Raw genomic sequence first — 19,962 nt, 5'->3', positions numbered from 1 at the left:
TGACAGACCATGGGATCCAACCCAGTATTGTAATTTGACACATCCTAGCAATGACTTCATTCCCTCGCCCACTGTCTATTCCCCACCAATATATCATGGATGTAATGGCGACTTACTCTCCCTCTGGAATGTTCTTCAGTTCTGAGTAGCCTTTGGAGTGTTGTCGTTGCCTTCTTTCTGTTCCTGTGCTCTGTGTTCAGCTCTTGGACTATCATTGCTTCAATCATCTCCTTGTGAGCTTGGTCTTGCAGGTATCTGATTACCCCATCATCCTGTCCATCGAGAACCACTGCAGCATAGAGCAGCAGGATGCCATGGCACAGCAGCTGAAAAGCATTCTGGGAGAGCAGCTCCTCATCACCACCATTGATGGACGAGTCCCTGTGCAGTTGCCTTCACCTGAGGTAGGGATATAATGTGGTTGATGGAATTCTCTCAGATTAACCTTCAGTAGCCAAATCACAATTACAGGAGACAGGCCCAACTCAACAGCTTTTGTATGTCCTGGCATCCTTTATCTGCCTGAACCTTTAATAATGGTAGCTGTAGAAGTCAAAGATGAGGAAAATGAGGGGATCTAGGATTAAGACATGTAAAATTATTGAAGTGAGTTCAAAAGGAGTTTTTGTGGGAATTATATTTTTTTTAAAATGTTTGATAAGAACTTTAGAGAGACAATAGGGGAAATGGAAGGATTGGTTTACACTGGAGATGCCAAGGCCAGAGAGAGATGTATGGGGGCAGCTAAGGAGTTTGATAAATAAATTTGTGGTGAGAGATGGAGAACATATAAACTTAAGAAGAGCCCTGCTGGATCAGACCTTTAGCATCCTGTCTTACACAGTGGCCAACCAGTTGTCCTGGAGGGCCAACAGCAGGCCATAGAGACCAAGGCCTTCCCCAGTGTTTCCTCCTGGGACTGGTATTCAGATGTATACTGCCTTTAAATATGAAGGCTCCTTTAGTCACCATGACTAGTAGCCACTGATAGGCCTCCCCTCCATGAATCTCTCTAATTCCCCTTTAAAGCCATCTTTGCTTATGGCCCTTTCTACATGCACTGGCAGTGAATCCCACATTTTAATCACTCATTGATTAATTTTTTTCCTTTTATCTGTCCCGAACCTATCCACTCTCTGTGTCCCATGCATTATATCAGGGGCCATTTAATAGAAAAAGAGGTGCAGGAGCTCATTAGCACAACTCATTAGCATAACTTATTTGCATATGCCACACCCCCTGACATCACCGGAAGTGTGTCAGAAGGCAACACCCACCGCTCAGGCTCCACTGGACTGTTTTGGATTGCTAGCTATTGGGGGGGGGGGAACGGGCAGATCTGTCCCTCACAGAGGAGGGAGAGCTTGTACCTGAATAAACCTTGGTCTTAAAAGTGCCACTGGACTGTTTTGGACCGGGGGGGAGCTCTGCAACTTACCTGGCTGCTTCTTGCTGAGGGCTGCTGGGAGCAGGGGGTGGGGCTTGTTGCATGTGACCGCCCCCTGGGCTCTTTACTGCCGGAGCTCCGCTCCTGTGCGCTCCTGCAGGAAATGACCCCTGCATTATATTATAAATCTCTACCATGTCCCCCTTAGTCATCTTTTTTCTAAGCTTGGAAGTCCCAGTCTCTTTAGTCTTTCCTCATAGGTAAGATGCTCCAGCCTCTTAGTCATCTTGATTGCCCCTTTCCCTTCTGCAGTATCCTTTTTGAGATACAGTAGCCAGAACTGTGCAGAGTATTCCAAATAAGGCTACACTAAAGCTGGGTGGGGTTGCTAATTCTGAAGAAGGCAGAGTCAGGATTCAAAACAATCTAGATAGGCTGGAACAGTGGGCTGAGACAATTAAAATGAATTTCAATAGAGAGAAATGCAAAGACCTACACTTAGGTACAAAAAATAAAAGGCATAGATATAGAATGGGAGGGACTTGGCTTGACAGCAGCACATGTGAAAGGGATCTGGGTGTTCTGGTTGATCACAAGCTAAACATGAGCCTGCAGTGCGATGTGACTGCAAAGAAAGCTAAAGCAATCTTAGGATGCATTAACAGAAGCATTGTGTCCAAATCACAGGAGATGGTAGTTCCACTCTATTCTGCTATGGTCAGGCCTCACCTGGAGTACCGTGTCCAGTTTTGGGCACCACATTTTAGGAAGGATGTTGACAAGCTTGAGCATGTTCAGAAGAGGGCAACCAGGATGGTGAAAGGGTTGGAATCCAAGTCTTAGGAGGAAAGGCTGAAAGAGTTGGGTCTGTTTAGCCTGGGAAAGAGAAGGCTTAGAGAGGACATGATTCCAGTCTTCAAGTATTTGAAGGGCTGTCATGTAGAAGATGGAGCAGATCTTGCTCCGGATTGCAAGACTAGATCTAATGGGTGGAAATTACAAGGGAGTCGTTACCGGCTAAATATCAGGAGAAACTTCCTAACTGTAAGAGTGGTTGAGCAGTGGAACAGACTGCCTCGGAAGGTGGTGGATGCTCCTTCGCTCGACATTTTCAAGCGGAGGCTGGACGACCATCTTTCGGGTATGTTGTAGGGCTGCCTTTCGGCTATGCTCCTACAGAGTGCAGGGGGTTGGACTAGATGACCTGCAAGGTCCCTTCCAACTCAAACATTCTATGAATTCTACAGATCTATATTGGGGTACTAGAATAATGATCATCTAGTTTCAGTGCATCAGCATACTGATTGAGAAGGATGTTTGCTAGAAGCAGAAGAGGGATTGACAGCTTTACTGCAGCTTTACTGGCAGACTCACCAGAAAATGGCTGCTGGACTGAGATAGAGTTGTTGGAAAGAGGGGAATCCCCTCCCCATGATGAAAAGCGCACTTTCTGCCCTGCTACTGGCTCTGTGTCCCTACACAGGAACTGAGAGGCAAGATTATTCTAAAGGGGAAAAGGATTGGGTACCTGGAGGATTCTCTGAATGGGCAGCCAGATGAGGATCCTGAGGGAGAGGATTCCGAGGAGGAGGAAGAAGAAGAGGAAGAGGAGAAAATGCTGCGCAATGAAGCCAAAAAGAAAGAGAAGGTATGTGAATATCCTGGGCAGATGACTCTTTTTAGTTAGTGCCAACTGGGGGAAAGCAGCTGAAGACTCCTACATACATGGTAGTCTGGGGGGGGGGATGAGCTCTGGGGATTCTCTAAAAAGGTAAAGGTAAAGGTTCCCTTGCTTGAAAGCCAGTCGAATCCGACTCTAGGGTTGCGGTGCTCATCTCCGTTTCAAAGCCGAAGAGCCAGCGCTGTCCGAGGACGTTTCCGTGGTCATGTGGCCAGTATGACTAAACACCAAGGCGCACGGAATGCTGTTACTCTAGATTCTCTAGAATCTAGATTCTCTAGAGGCCACCAAAACCCATTGTGAAGATAAGACAAACTTGCTCATACCCCAGTTTGGTGTAGTGATTAAGAGTGGTGGACTCTAATATGGAGAACCAGGTATGATTCCCTACTCCTCCACATGCAGCTGCTGGATGACCTCAGTTCAGTCAAAGTTCTCTCAGAGCTGTTCTCTCAAGAGTAGTTCTCTCAGAGCTCTCTCAGCCCCACCTACCTTACAGGGTATCTGTTATGGGGAGAGGAAGCGAAGGAGACTGTAAGCTGCTCTGAGACTCGTGAAGGGTAGGGTATAAATCCAGTCTCCTCCTCCTCCTCCATACAATTTTTAAATGATTTGGAGTCACCAATTCTATCTAGGAAGCTAAAAACGGCTTCCTTCCTATCTTGTAACCTGTAATATCCAAACAAGAGCCAGTTTTATTTTATATTATTGGAATACCATCCTAAATCACCAGCTACATTAAAGACAAAAATTTGACAGATGCAATAACTCCATGCCAGGAAAAATCTCATTTTTGAATTTCCATTAGCCATGTACCAGATAACACTAGAGAACCCTACCAGAAAAAGAGAGGATAACCTCATGTGAGAGTTATGGAAGTGCAGAAAAGAGGCATGCGACAATAGAGTCAAAGAAGGGGGGGGATGTGCAGTGGGAAAAGACATTTTATTATGTATCACTGGAAGATCCCTAAACGTTTCACATGCGGTTTCATCAGGGGATCTGTAAGGCAGCCATCTCTCAGAGCATTCCCACCATAACAAGCATATCTTTCCCCTTCTCTCCTTTGACTCTGCATGCACACGTACATATAACTTACCAATCACATTCTTTACAGAAATCCAAGCAGTCCCTCTCCGAGGAGCTTTCAGATTGCATTATCTACTGCAAGAGTGTGCCCTTCTCTAGCTTCCAACACTCCCGTACCCACTACAAGCCCTATGAGATGTCATCCTTCACAGAATCCAAGGCCCGCAAACTCATCAGAGAGGCTGGTAAGACACTTGAGAACGAGGGCCAGTGTGCAGGCAAGAAATGTGGGTGCAGGGCGCAGCTGGGCACATGGGACTATCCCAAAGATCAAGGTCCTATTTAGCATGGGTCCTATTTAGCATGGTCAGAGCAGCACTTGTGGAAAAGAACTTTCCATTTCTTTCTCTTTGGTCCACCCTTTTCAGTCACTCATTTCCTTGATTCTCTCTGTAGTATGGTTGCTAGCCTCCTGGTGGGGCCTGGAGATCTCCTGGAATGACAACCGGTCTCCAGATTGCAGAGGCCTGGTAATGTAGACAATAGAAAAATATCAGTATATTCCTATACTACTTCTACTTTGTGTTAAATACTAAACTCATTCTGATTTTCCTTGTTGCTAAGGCAAATAACGCCATTCTGCTAGAGACATAGTGGTCAAGGTCTGAGAGTAAAAATATGACCAGATCCAGATCGGAGAGTCCATTACGCTGCAGAATAATAGGGATAATGTACTTTAGCCTAAGGGCTTCATGCCACGGGCATCTCAGAATATAATGTACAATATCATCAACTTCCCCCATATCACAAAGGCAAAGACTAAGGGGGGTAGGGATACCAAAGAAACGTCGAGTCCTGATCAAGGAGGGCATGGATTGAAATCTTAAAGCTGTAAAAGCCAATCTTAATTCCAGGCTGGTTAACTTCTCCAAATACAGGGACCTACAGTGATCCCTTTTAAAAAACATGAATAATGGTGCCGTAAGACAACGTGCCATCAACATCCTGATCCCTAAGCCCATCCTTTTTGAACACCCATTCCTTCAGTCCCCGTGCTTGAGTTTTATTCTTTGTTACCCCGGGAATGTGTTTCCTGTTGAACCAAACAGAAAAGAAAATACAAGAATAAAACAAACAAACAAACCAAGTGTGTGATAATAATGTTGCGGAACTAGAAAATATTCTTAAGGGTATGTCACTGGTGACAAGACCAAGGCTATTTTTGTGCAGGAACGCACAGGAACAGAGTTCCGGCTGGCTCCTGAGTTGGCCACGCCCAGCAGGAACTCATTAGCATAATAGGCCACACCCAACAGCAGGAACTCATTAGGATTGGCTACATTAGGGGTGTGTGGCCTAACATGCAAAGGAGTTCCTGCTACAAAAAAAGGCCCTGGGTTTTGACAACAAACAAGGTAAACAGAATAAGAAGCAAAAGGTGGGTGTGGCTGGATGACCACACTTCTGGTAACATGGGGATGCGGCTTAATATGCTAATGAGAGCTGCAGTCAGGGGTGTGGCCTAATATGCTAATGAGTTTCTGCTGTTGGGTGTGGCCTATTATGCTAATGAGTTCCTGCTGGGCTTTTTCTACCAAAAAAGCCCTGGTGGACTCTATGGCCTTATACCCTGCTGAGGTCGCTCCTCTCCTTAAACTCTGTACTCCCCAGGCTCTTCCGCCAGATTTCCCACCTTGGAGCAGGAAACCCTGCTCTGTAGGGAAGAAGTTGATCTGTTTTATATTCATGTCATTCTGGGGCTTGGCATCTTATTCATGTTAGTTCAGTTCTGGGTTAGGCTTTTGCCAGGAAGATCCTGAATGACAGCTGTAATGGAAAGCCCTCCAGAGTCCAAACCCAAATGCCTTCCCACCTAGTTCACGGCATAGGGCAGTCCTGGTTTTCTAACTGTTGCTGTGCTTCCTGCAGGGAATGACTTTGTGCGCCATAATGCCCGGCAGCTGACACGGATCTATCCCAGCGGGATCCGAGCCGACTCGTCCAATTATAACCCCCAGGACATGTGGAATGTGGGGTGCCAGATGGGTATGCATGAAGCGCACGCACCAGGGAGATTAAAGAAGAAAAGTCATTCTCAACTTTGATTAAGCTCCTTTATCACCTTGCCAAACGTCTGTAGAGCAGAAAGTTCCATTCTGCAATTCACTTGGCCTGCTCAGAACCTTTGTGAGGACATCTCTGGTGGGAGGACTTTTAACACTAAGCAGGCGATAATATCAACCATTCCAGCTATCCCCAACTGACTATACATGAGCATTGCCAACTTAAAACTTCAGGGGATCAGTTAGTATCGCCAGAGAAGTTTAGATTCCCATTTTAAAATGGCATAGTTTGCTGCCTTCAGATTTACAAATAAAACTAGCATTCAAACAGTTGACATAGGACGATGGGAGTCAGGGTTTGGGCTGTGGGTTTAAGAAGCAACCAGTGAAATGGCATGGGGGACAGGAAAACGCTGATGCGGTGATGTCTCTCTCTGTGTATATGTGCATGTATTTCTTTTTAGCTGCATGTTACTATGGAGCAGGGCTATTTTTCGGCAGGAACGCACAGGAATGGAGTTCCGGCTGGCTCCCGAGTTGGCCACGCCCAGCAGGGACTCATTAGCATAATAGGTCACACCCAACAGCAGGAACTCATTAGGACTGGCTACGTTTAGGGGTGTGTGGCCTAACATGCAAAGGAGTTCCTGCTACAAAAAAAGGCCCTGGGTTTTGACAACAAACAAGGTAAACAGAATAAGGAGCAAAAGGTGGGTGTGGGTGGATGACCACACTTCTGGTAACATGGGGGTGCGGCCTAATGTGCTAATAAGCGGTGCTGTCAGGGATGTGGCCCAATATGCTAATGAGTTCCTACTGTTGGGTGTGGCCTATTATGTTAATGAGTCCCTGCCCTGGATGGAGATTGGGATTGCCAGGACCAGTTTGGGAAATATCTGGAGATTTTGAGGGTGGAGACTGAGGAGGACGGGGTCTGGGGAAGGGAAGGACTTCAATGGGGCACATCGTGCCATAGAGGCCACCTTCCAAAGTGCCCATTTTCTCCAGGTGAACTGATCTCTCTTCCCTGAAGATCAGCTGTAATAGCAGGAGATCTCCCAGCAACACCTGGAGGCTGAGTAACCAACAATGGAAATATGGTGATTTATAAGCTGTAGCAAAACAAAAACAAAATCAAAACCCACAAACAGTTCATAGACGCAAGAGTAAAAGTTACCCTCCCAATTATTCTTAAACCCCCAATTATTTTTAAAGAAATTTTTTTTCCCCCCCCCCCCCGATTCTGATATATTCCAGCTGGCTTCTGAGCCGGTTCCCATTGTTATGGACTGTCTCCCCAAATACAGGAGCCCAAAAGCTCAATAATTTTCAAAACAAACCATAAAGTCTAAAATTTAAATGGGCTCTGTGGCTTCCCGGATTCTCAGCCCAGCATAGTCGAATGCAGGAAGCCACAGAGCCGACGAGCTTCAGGGCACCTGACAGATTGCGACCTGAAGAAGCTGAGGGAAACGAGTACCAACCGGGGTCCGTCGTTGCGGGGCTGTTTATTAATGTGTTGCCTTAGTGTGCTGCTTCAATATGAATGAATTATTGTCCACAAATTAGACAATTTTTGTAAGCCTTTTATAAACAACTCTTTTTCTTTAAGAATAATTGGGAGCATGACTTTTACTCTTTGAGTAAAATATTTACAGTGTAACAGTCTATGAGCTGGTGTGTGTTTTTTGGCTACAACTACCTGGAGGCTGGCAGCCCTAAGATGTAAGTTGGCAATGCTTGTATGTTCCCCTGTAATGAGCAGCTTGGCCCTTGCATGGAAGGGCTAGCAGTATCTCTGATCTCATCTCTCACTGATTCCGCAAAAACAGTTGCTCCACCCTCGGTCTCTCGTTTCCCCCAGCTGTACTGCTCAATTTCCCACAAATTGCTGTGCGGCCGCATTTTGACCCGCATCTCTCCCCGATTTTCCCTGTGTCTTCTTGATCCTAAAAAATAAGGATCAAGAAGACACGAGGGGAATCGGGGGGGAGATGTGGGTCAAAATGCGGCCACACAGCAAATTGTGGGAAATTGAGCAGTACAGCTGGGGGAAACGAGAGACCGAGGGTGGAACAACTGTTTTTGCGGACTCGGTCTCTGTCTCCATTGCTTTTGGTCCGAAAGTCATTCCTGTTTCTTCTCCTTCCAGTGGCCTTGAATTTTCAGACGGCTGGTACAGAGATGGACTTGTATGATGGGCTGTTCAGTCAAAATGGCCACTGTGGCTATGTGTTGAAACCAAGGTTCATGAAGGATACAGAGACAACCTTCAGCCCTGAAAACCCCCAAAGTAGGGGTGACAGTGCTCTGAGCTTAGCCATTCAGGTAATATATGAACCTGTCACTCATGCTTTTTCTAACCATATCTTGGGGAGTTCACAGAGGGACTTTTTGAAATTTGAAGGTTCCTTATATTAGATCACTGTTTCTCTAGCTCAGTGTTGTCCACTGGGGTCTCCCTTCCTCCCTCGCCTTTATACTAGAAATGCCAGTAATTTAACCTGTCTCAGTTATCCTGCCCTGATCTGGATAGGCCAGGCTTGCTTGATCTCATCAGATCTTGGAAGCTAAGCAGGGTCAGCCTTGGCTAGTATATGGCCCTCCAAGGAGTACCAGGGTCATGGCATGGAGGCAGGCAATGGTTAAACCATCTCTGAATGCCTCAAAAAACCCCTCCCCACAGGGTCACCATAAGTCAATAGTGATGAGACAGCACTTTCCACCACAATTATCCTATTATAACTAGCATTTTGTTGGTTTCTTGATCCTTATTTTTGTTATCTACCCTGCTGTTTACTGAATTTTATTTTATTGAATTACTATGGGTTATTTTTTACTAATTTTATTGTTAATAATTTTCATATGATTTTATTAGGTTGTACACCACCTTAGAATGTCATAAACTGCAGTTGCTGAATTGGAAGCATCCACATGTGCTCTACCACTAAGCACTGGCCCCTTCCTGATTTTTTTAAAAACCATTTTTGCCTGCTTTATCTCTAAGGCTCAGAACAATTACAATATAAAATGCAATAAAGTATTTATGCAGTATTCATTATTCATGTTAAAGACCAATAGATTATGCATGATGGCAAACTGAGTCCCTTGCTGAGTGGAAACTTGTTTCAACGTTTTATCCATGTCCTTGCTTAGAAACTGTGCATGATTCCAAGTGGGAAACGAACCAAATGGAGGCTCCATCCCTTCCACACGTCTGTTTCATTCCAGCTGCTCAGGTGTCTTTCTCCACTGCGGTTGGGTGAAGTGTCGTTGGGTAACTTGTGCTTGGAACGCTGGGCAAATAAATAGTGATTTCTCAGTTCCTTTGAGTTGCTACATTAGAAAAGAGCAAGAGTCCAGCAGCACCTTAAAGACAAAAAAAATCGTGTCCATCCTTCTTTGCTTCAGACCACCATTTCCCATGGCACAGGATACAAAATGTAGAGCTGTTGATGTGCATTTCGGCTTTTACACATGGGGTTTTGTCTGCTCTTTCATGTTCATACAATCTTTTCCTCCTCCAGGTGATTAGTGGACAACAGCTCCCCAAAGTGCTCAATAGCAAAGAAGGTTCCATTGTGGATCCACTGGTGCGGGTAGAGATACATGGGATCCCTGCTGATAGTGCCAAGCGGGAGACCAAATACATAGAAAACAATGGTAAAATATTAGTTGGCATAAATAACAGTTAGGCCAAGTGACAGTTGGTGGGATTATCAGTTGACCTAACAAATGTGACATCTCATGAGTCAATAAAACGTCATTTGTTCAAGATGGATGAGTAAAATCTGTGTGAAAGTCATCCAAAATCTACATGGAGAAAAGTAAATTCTACCCTGAGATTAAATCATGGAAATATAATTTTTGTATTTATTAAACTTGCTTGATTTTCACCTTAGTATTTTAATTTTGGTAGAATTCAAACTTTTGGCAAGAATTGTAGTAGTGGAGGAATAAGTGCAGGGCAAACTGGTTGGAGCTATGAAAAGACAACTGAACACCCTTTCTCTTAAATTCCCAGTCTGGGACAAGTGTTGACCCGTTTGGTGTGTAGTAGTTAGGAGTGCAGACTCTAATTTAGGAGAACCAGGTTTGATTCCCTACTCCTCCACATGCAGTTGCTGGTGTGACCTTGGGTCAGTCACAAGTTCTGGTCATAGCTATTCTCTCAAGAGCAGTTCTCGAAGAGCTCTCTCAGCCCCAGCTACCTCACAGAGTGTCTGCTGTGAGGAGGGGAGGGGAAGGGAAAGGAGAGTGTAAACTGCTCTGAGACTTCAAGTGAAGAGCAGGGTATAAATCCAATCTCCTCCTCCTCTCTGTGAAACTTCACTGTATTCATTTTATCCTGCCTTTCTCCCCAAATAGAGAACAAAGTGGCTCCCAACAAAAACATAAAAGCACAATATAGTACAAACAAAGAAAGGGGGAAGCCTTCCAAATCCAAAGCAAATATTCCCTCATTGTGTCTGCCAGGAAATCTTTCTGCTGGCTTCTAGGCTGTGACCCTCGGGCCAAGAACACTCTGACTTCTACCCAAAGCCATATCCAAGCTTTAAGAACCTGCACAGGCAAAAGACAAACATTCAGTATGGATGTTACAAATTGACAGCTTTCCCCTCTTGTTCTTTGGAAAGTGAAATTGAAATGGTTAGGTAAGAGAGCCAGTTTGGTGTAGTGGTTAAGAGCATGGACTCTAATCTGGGAGAACCGGGTTTGATTCCCCACACCTCGATATGCAGCTGCTGGTGTGACCTTGGGTCAGTCATAAGTTCTTTCAGAGCTGTTCTCTCAAGGACAGTTCTGGAGAGAACTCTGTCAGCCCCACCTACCTCACAGAGGGTCTGTTGTGGAGAGGGGAAGGGAAAGGGATTGTAAATCACTCTGAGACTCCTTTGGGTAATGAAGGGTGGGGTATAAATCCAATCTCCTCCTCGACCTCTTCTTCTTCTTTGACTGCCTGGAGAAAAGTGTCCTGGCCCTTTAAGAGAGGCTAAATGCATAGAAATGGGCAGCTGAAGCTTTTCATGACATGGAAGTGAGTATCACCTGGTAAACAAAACCCTATTAAGCCTTTGTTGACAGGACAGGACATTTTTCTTCAGGCAACCCTAGATAGGTAGGAAGCTAAAAACTGGTACTATGGAAGAAAGTTGTATGAGACTGAGAGAGGCTTGTGGGAAAGCACAAGGAGACACTGAGATTCCCACATTCATACCAGCCTTCTTTTTTCCCTGACAGGGTTTAACCCACAATGGGGTGAGACTCTTGACTTCCAAGTGAGGGTACCAGAGCTGGCACTTCTGCGCTTTGTGGTGGAAGACTATGACAAGGCATCGCGGAATGACTTTGTGGGGCAGTACACAATTCCTCTTACTAGTGTCAAAGCAGGTGAGTATCTTGTTTCAGTACCTTGGCTACATGAGGCTAACACAGGATTGCCTTACTAGAGTATCCCACCAGTAACTGAGGATCTGTTTTCTTCTGTGAGAGTAAGCAATTGAAAAGACAGTCGGCATCAAACAGGGAAGAATACTTGTTTAGAATGAGGAGGTATATGTAAGCTATATCCTGCAAAAAAGAATGTAGCTACTTGACAACATCGAATGGCAGCACTACAGGGTGCCAATAGTGCAGCCCCACACACAACAGTGGAATCTGACAGAACTTGCTCCCCCTCAGAGTGTAGGAAAAGACAATGTCTGGTGTAGGGAGAAGAAGACCCTGAAGGGGACAGCCAGAAGATAATTAGAATACTGAAGGCAGCACCTTCTCTCTCCTGTTAAGTGTCATTCCTTGTCTGTCTTCAGATTGCTATTCTTAGGGCAATTTCCTCTTTCTTTTCAGAAGTTCCATCCCTCAGTCTACTTTCTCTGTCAGCCAGGGATGTAGTTAGGAAGCTATCTCTGGCTGTGATCACACTGGCGGCTTGGCGCAATATAGTGCCGCCTCTAATTGAACTGGGTTAAAGTGTAGTGGGATATATCAGCCACACAGCACAACCTGCTGTGGGTTACCCACAGAGACATCCCGTGGTAAAGCCTCCACATTATTGTGGCGAACTGCAAAAAAATTTCAAACACCATGTGTGTGCGTAGTGCACATGCGCATGCATGTGCACATAGGCAAGTCTTTTAAAAAACCGCCTGTGTAGTGACAGAACGGATCTGCAGGTTCACACTGCCAAATCCATTCTGCGCGCGTTCCCCCGTGTTCAGACATCCGGCCATGTGCAATGAATGTGCGAGGAAACACAAACACCACTTTGGAGGTGGTGGCTTTTTAACCCGGCTCCAAGTCATCCTCTGACGGGGTGAGTACGCCTGGGGGATGCCTGACAGATGTCGCTGTGTGATCCTGCCCGTTTAATCCGTTTGTAAAATGTGCCTATATTGGGCCAAACTGCCAGTATGAACACAACCTCTCTCTCCTATTTCCTATCAAGTATATTAGTTCCTAAATAAACCTTTATCTACTCTTTAATCTGGTTGTGCACTGTTGCTGTGTTAATTACTCTTCAAACAGGGGTTATGGTGACCCAGATTAAGAGGATCTCTGCTTAAAGGTAGAAAGGTCACCAAAGGCTCTTGGTATGAGCAGGTGAGAACAAAGGAACAAGGATGGCAATCTCCTGTGGTGCACAGCATGGTCACTTGATAGACAGGCTCACGGAGAGCATCTGCTCTTTGAGATTATTCATTTGGTCCAGCAGGTGGCGCATGGAGTCTGCCCAAGTCTTTGCCGGCTCGTTGGCTCCTTCTGGTTTTGGGCTCTCAGTTACTTTCGATTTCAGATGTTTCTCTTTCTCTGTCTCTTCCCCACCATCTTTTTCTCTTTGTTTACTTTTGCAAACTTTTTGAAAGTCTCTGAATATGCGCTTAAACGCTCGCACTCGCCTTGGTAAGTACTCCTTAGCAGTTTTAACCGTTTATACTTCCGCTCCCCCCCTCAATCGCTCTAAAGTATGTGCGCATGGGAGACGTCCCTCCCCCACTCGCCTTATCTTCTGTTCCATGGGGTGGGGAGCTTCTTTTCTTTTTAATCAGTGCTTAAACGACTCACGTTCATAATCGGTCCACGGACCTCGTTTACACTCAATTTCTAACGCTCGATCTCCTGCACTTGCTCCGGTCAGCGTCACTTACTCCATTCGGTCTCTCAGCACGAAGAACCGTCAGAGCGGAGAGGTGCCTCAATTCTCCGGCATTACGCCATCGAAGAGGCAACCTCTCAAAAGCTCCATGGCCAGGGTCCCTTCAGCCAGGTCCCTGGGGGAGTCATGAGCCTGCACCCCCCTTCTTCAGCTGGAGCGCAGCTTCACCCCCGGGAGGTCCAGGAGGTGAGTCTGCTAGCATGCCGCCATCAACCGGAAGTATCGAGACATGAATAATTATTTGACTGAACAAGGAATAGAGCATCAGCTTACAGTCCCATACACTCCAGAGCAGAACTGTATAGCAGAAAGGAAAAATCACCCTCTCACTGAAATATCTAGATGTATGCTCTTTGAGGCAGAGCTACCTGACAAGTACTGGGGAGAAGCAATCAACACTGATTACCTACTAAAGGTGCCAGTAGTACACCATTTGAACTGTAGAACTGGCACAAACCCAGCTTGATTAATCTAAAAGTGTTTGGATCAAAGGCCTACTGTCAGCTATGCTGTCATAAGAGTTGGGGGTGGGGTGCTTGCTTGCCAGGACTGCTGCATTCCTTTTCAGCTTCTGTAATGCTCGCTTATCTATGGCCTTGCAGGTGGGGTGTTGTGTCTGAGATTCTAGGGAACCGTGGGAGCGCTTTCGGTTCTCAGCTTCAGCTCTAACGGCCTGGGGCTCCTTCTCCCACGCACGGGAATGTGGCTAATTGGCCTAAGGAAGGTGGGGTGCATACGAATACCCTATATCCCATTATGCTTGTAGAAGCGACGCCATTCTTAACAGTGCTTTTGTTAATGCATCTATAGCTCTTCAATAAAGTATAACCTTTCCATGAAGCGTGTACTCAGTTGTTGGCTGTGGAACCTGACACCTACATTGACATGCCTAAAGAAAAGCAGACCAAGATGGATCTTAGAGCAGAAAAAGGCATTTTTGTAGGCTACACCCTGGGATGCAAAGGATACAGAATCCTCAACTCAGAAACAGCAACAGTCAAAAACTGCAATGTGGTGTACACTGGTGAAAAGGAGAAATCGGGCAACATGGAGAAAGTAGATAAATGTGAATCTACACCAACAGAGAAAATTGAAGCACAGCAAACAGAAACAGTACATCTGAGCACAATGGACAACACGTATGACACACCTGCAGAACCTAAATAGCCAGAAGGGCTTGCAATATCAGACGATCAACCAGATCAAACACAGGAGTACCACCTAGAAGACTTTCTTATCTAGCAAAGGCAGAAGCAATACCTGAACCTTCCACATGGGAAGGCATAGTAAGAATGCCTGAAAAAGAAGCAAAAAATGGAGAAAAGCTGCAGAATATGAGAATGAATCTCTGATCAAGAACCAAATATGGACACTTATAGAACTGCCTCCAGGGAAGCAGTAGGATGAAAGTGGATCTTCAAAGCCAAGCATGATGCAGAAGGGGAAACCCAAAGATGCAAAGCCAAATTGGTTGCTAATGGATACTCTCAGAAGTATGGAGAAGACTACGATGAAACCTTCATACCAGTGGTGAGACATACTTCAGTAAGAATGCCCTTGAGCATAGCAGCAGCAAGGAAGATGCATATGGAACATCTGGACATAAAGACTGCTTTTCTACATGGAGAAATAAAAGATGATGTTTACCTGGAACAAACACTAGGATTTGAACAATCCAAAGACAAGCAACTCCTGTATAAGCTGCAAAAGAGCATCTATGGACTGAAACAGGCTGCAAGATGTTGGAATGAGAAACTTCATCAAGTGCTAACTGAGGAAGGATTTGAACAAGGCAAGCAGAACATTGCATGTACTCAAGATATGGAGACAACAAATGGACTTACATTCTGACTTATGTGGATGACCTGATTTTATGACATGAAGACAAGGAGAACTGCGATGAAATAATTCAGCATGTGAATCAAGAAGTAGAAGTGAAACTATTAGGAAACATCTACTATCTTGGAATACAAATAGAATGAGAGGAAGATGGAAGCTATCTTCTCAACCAGAAGAAGAAAATCCTAGAATTTCTGACTACATGAATATGAAAGGAGCTAAACCAGCAAGTACTCCTACAGAAACGAACTACCTGAAACAGCAAGGAAGTAGTGAACTTCTGACTGACAACAAGCAATACAGAGAAGCAGCTGGAAGACATAAGCACATTGACGCGTCCTGATACCACAACAGCTGTGGGCATGTTATGCAGAACAATGGAATCACCAAGCAAAAGTGACTGGAATGCAGTCAAAAGACCTGCAAAAGACCTGCGCTATTAGCACTGAACATCTAAAACTAAAGTTGCCACCAAGTGATGATCCCAGACTAGTGAGATACATGGATGCAGACTGGGAAGAAGATACTACAGACAGAAAGTCAACCAGTGGACACTTACTCTTCTGTGGCAGCAGAGCAGTCAGCTGGAGCAGCAGTCAGCAAGAAACTGTAGCTGTATCCTCAGCTGAAGCTGAATATGTATCCACAGGAGGTAATACCAGCATTAGAAGGTTTGGGTTAACTTCCTGTTATTTTCTTAATTTCTGAACTGGTACCCCATACAAAAGATTCTGCAAACTACTACAGGACTATTTTTGGAATAATTGTCACCTTATATAATTTGAAGAAAATAATTGTAAGATACATATATTGGTTTCACTGAAGAAGTTTAGTGAAACGAGTGACTTCTTACCCGGGATCCTCGTGTGATGATATATACTTGATGACTGATGACTCTGTGATGTCTCATACTTGATGATTGATGACTCTGATTATTCTTCCTGCTATGCTTTGTTGATTCTTTGAGATTCTTCTTACTATGATTTGTTAATTCTGTGTGATGATTCTTGACCATTTATATTATGTTTCAAAATTGTTTCTACATTGTATGTATAATTGTAAATGAATGTATAAGAGCCATATAGAATAAATGTCAGATGTTCGAGAGCCGCAAGACATGAACAAATATTACACGTTTTTATTGAAAAAAATGCACATTTGTGTTTTATTAACATTAAATGAGACTGCCAAAAATAAAAACAAAAAGGGTAGAAACAGATATTGATAATGATATTTATTTGTCCAATATTTATTTGTTTGCTAATGATATTTATTTGACTGAGAGAGAAAGAGAGAGAGAGGTGGAAAGAAAGAATGAAAGAGGTGGAAAGAAAGAGAGGGAGAGAAACAAAGAAAGCAAATAGATGAGGAAGGGGAAGAAAGGAAGGAAGAGAAAGAGAGAAAGAGAGAATGGAAGGGAGAAAGGTGAAAAGAATGAAAGAGATGGAAAGAAAGCAAATAAATGGAGGAGGGAGGGGGGAAAAGAGAGAGAGAGAGAGAGAAAGGTGGAAAGAAAGCAAATAAACAGGGGGAGGGAGGGAGGAAGTGGTGGAAAGAAAGCAACATTAACTTTAAATGTGTCCCCGAGCCTCCCCGCCAGCCAGCTTGGTTTGGAGAAGGGATTTATAGAGACAAATGCCTTCTCCAAGCTGGCTGGCAATTGGGGGGGGGGAGCTTTGAGAATGCATTTTAAGTTAAAGTTGCTTTCTTTCTCTGCTCCCCCCCCCCACCTCAAGCCTATCCGAGGAGGGGAAGAGAAGACCGATCGGGGAGGCAAGCTTCCCCTTCGCTTCCCCAGCCACCCTGCTGGGAGCTGCACAATATGTATGAAACAGCCGCATGTGGCTCCTGAGCCACAGTTTGGCCACCCCATATTGGAATAATTGCACAAAATAGACAAATACTACTACACACAACTTTAATTACCTTAAGTTTGATTTATTTATTATTACAGTGTATTTGTAGTTTGTTGATGTATCTCAACTGAGGCTGAATATGTATCTGCAGTAGAAGCGTGCAGACAACTAAAATGGATACTGCAACTAACGCAAGACTTTGGGATAGAGGAACCCAAACCAGCATAACTCTTTGAAGACAACCAAGGGTGCATAAAACATGCACAGGCAGAGAGGATCAACTCAAGAACTAAGCACATGGATGTGAAACATCACCTAGTAAGAAATATGCAAGAAGGGCTTGTTGAGTTGGAATACCATCCTACAGATGAAATGATTGCAGACACACTCACCAAGCCACTTTCTCAAGAACAGTTTGAAAGTCTACGTAAGAAGATTAATCTTGTGGACTTTGTACACTAGACCTTGAGAAGGAGTGTTTGAAAAGACAATGTCTGGTGTACAAAGAAGAAGAGAAGAAGACCCTGAAGAGGGCAGCAAGAAGACAATTAGATAGGATAGTGAGGACAGCACTTTCTCTCTCCTGCCAAGTGTAATTCCTTGTCTATTTCCAGATTGGTATTCTTAGGACAATTTCCTTTTTCTTCTCGGAAGTTCCACTCCTCTACTCTCTCTCTCAGCTAAAGATGTAGAAAGGAACCTGTCTCTGTCTCTCCTCTTTCCTATCAAGTATGTTAGTTCCTAAATAAATCTTTATCTACTCTTTAATCAGGTTGTGCACTGTTGCTGTGTTAATTACTATGCCAACACAAAGTACACATGTACAGCTGGCTGCTGCACTCCATTTTGCTCGTGATTCCAAAGGAGATCAGTCCTTTCTTAGAACTCACAGTATGAGTCACCAGCATGGCTAAAAGTAATCTTGTGCAATGAAAAACCTTTGTGTGATTCCATCCTCAGGTTTATTCCCCTTCCTTGGTATTTAAACTGTCAGCACATTATTGAAATTGAATCTTGTCTATTACGGCGGTTCCCAGGTCAAGCTGCAGAGCTTTCTGTTCTCATCCCCAAGTGACCAAACTGCTCAGAGAAACATGCATGAAATCGGCAGCAGAGTACAATTTATGGAAGTCCAAAAAGGGGCTGGGGACACCAGGCAGGAAGCAGTTTATAGAGACAAGTAAAGATATTGCCTCTGTTTTTATAATAGTGGAAGTTACGGAGTTCACTATTTGCATGCGATCGTCTCAGGATCACTTTATATACTTTTCATCTCATGGAGCAAGGTAGGAACGATGGAGCATGCTAGAGGGACTACTAGTCTGACTCGGTATAAAGCAAGCTCATATGTTGTTCGTTTCTCTCTTCCATACAGGATACCGCCACATCCACCTTCTTTCCAAGGATGGCACAGGGGTCCCACCAGCATCCCTTTTTGTTCACATCCGGATGGTTGACTTGTCCACTGAGATAGACTAGATCACACCGCTACCTCTCAGAATGCAACTCCGCCCTCTCCCACTAGTGGGTGAGGGAAGGTTGGACAAGAACTTTGTGGAAAGACATCATACCACTCTGCCTTCTTCTACTGTTCCTAGGATGAACTGGACTGGAGAAAAGAGGCTACTTTGCACTACTATATTATTTATTTTAAAATATTTTTTGTATAATTTTGCTATTTTTTTATATTGTGGTTTGCACAGATTATGGAATACTTCAGAAAGACATACCACCCAAGTCTGTTTACTGCTATGGTTCAGTTATTAAATCTACCTCCCCTATGCACCAAGGACAAGTTAGGCTGCTGTATATTGGAAATTGGAAGATTTGTTTCACTTACCGTGAAGCTTCCTTTCTCGGTGGTTCGGCAGCGGGACATTCCGTACTATTGGGATAAGCTCCGCCCCTTCCTGCAGGGTCGGCTCCGGTCTTTGATCCCAGTGAGGTTCGCTTATCCTCCTGTACTTCCCCAGGTCATTCACGAGCCCTCACCTCACCTGAAAGTTAATAGAAAGACCACTTCTCCCACAAAAGAGAACTCAACTTGAAAGGTAAACCAAAACTTTATTACACATGCAAAAATGAGCATAGCAACTATATTCAAACAGAACTCACAGTTGTTGCCACTCAAGAAACTTTCAACCTTGCAATCAACCCGTTTCCTTCCCTTAATTGTCCTGCAACAGTCTCCGCACACCCGTCTGACAGAAAACCCCTCGCAACTGTGCGGGTCGGAATGTCCCGCTGCCGAACCACCGAGAAAGGAAGCTTCACGGTAAGAGAAACAAATCTTCCATTCTCCAGTGGTTCGGTCAGCGGGACATTCCGTACTATTGGGACTTTAAAAAGCTAGCCCCAAGGGAGGCCAACTGTCAGACAGACTACAAAGCCTGCTGCAGGACTCTACGGCCAAATGCCGCCTCAGCCGAGGCCCATTTGTCCACCTTATAATGTCTTGTAAAGGAATGCACCGACCGCCAAGAGGCTGCCCTACAGATCACCTCCAAAGACGGAAATGCAGTATATACAGCTGACGTCGCTGCCCCCCTCAGAGAATGAGCCACAATCCCTTCTGGGGGTTGCAACCCACTGGCCTTATACGCCAAAATAATACAACCCTTAATCCACCGACTCAAAGTCGCAGTGGATACCTGATGTCCCATAGAGGCTTTCCTGAAAGACACAAATAAATATTCAGACTTTCTGTTTTGTCGTGTTCTATCAATATAAAAACTCAAAGCCCTACGTACATCCAAACAATGGAGTTCCTTCTCTTTGTCATGAACAGGATTAGGGCAAAAATTTGGTAAAACCAACTCCCCTGATCTATGGAATACCGAATTCACTTTAGGAATGAATCCTGGATCCGGCCGTAACACAACCCTGTCCGTATGGAAGATACACAACTCCTTGTTAACTGACAACGCTCTCAGCTCCGACACACGTCTTGCTGG

At 44.7% G+C, this 19,962-nt stretch overlaps 1 protein-coding gene across 1 annotated transcript in view; it reads left to right on the top strand.

Annotated features, from left to right (window-relative positions):
• Positions 1-18,781, top strand: part of PLCD4 (phospholipase C delta 4) — a 31,020-nt gene extending 12,239 nt beyond the window's left edge. Inside the window, exons 7-14 of the mRNA XM_015418992.1 lie at positions 252-404; positions 2,871-3,035; positions 4,186-4,342; positions 6,027-6,143; positions 8,313-8,488; positions 9,688-9,823; positions 11,402-11,551; positions 18,384-18,781. Coding sequence (XP_015274478.1) covers positions 252-404; positions 2,871-3,035; positions 4,186-4,342; positions 6,027-6,143; positions 8,313-8,488; positions 9,688-9,823; positions 11,402-11,551; positions 18,384-18,487 — 1,158 coding nt within the window. The 3' untranslated portion in view covers positions 18,488-18,781. The remainder of the gene's footprint in view (positions 1-251; positions 405-2,870; positions 3,036-4,185; positions 4,343-6,026; positions 6,144-8,312; positions 8,489-9,687; positions 9,824-11,401; positions 11,552-18,383) is intronic.
• The last annotated feature ends 1,181 nt before the right edge of the window (positions 18,782-19,962 follow it).

This window comes from Gekko japonicus, unplaced genomic scaffold, assembly GCF_001447785.1.
Source record: "Gekko japonicus isolate JY-2015 unplaced genomic scaffold, Gekko_japonicus_V1.1 scaffold3252, whole genome shotgun sequence".
Classification (NCBI taxonomy): Eukaryota; Metazoa; Chordata; class Lepidosauria; order Squamata; family Gekkonidae; genus Gekko; species Gekko japonicus.
Note: the sequence above shows the minus strand (reverse complement) of the source record. Positions and strands in the feature narration are given on the sequence as shown.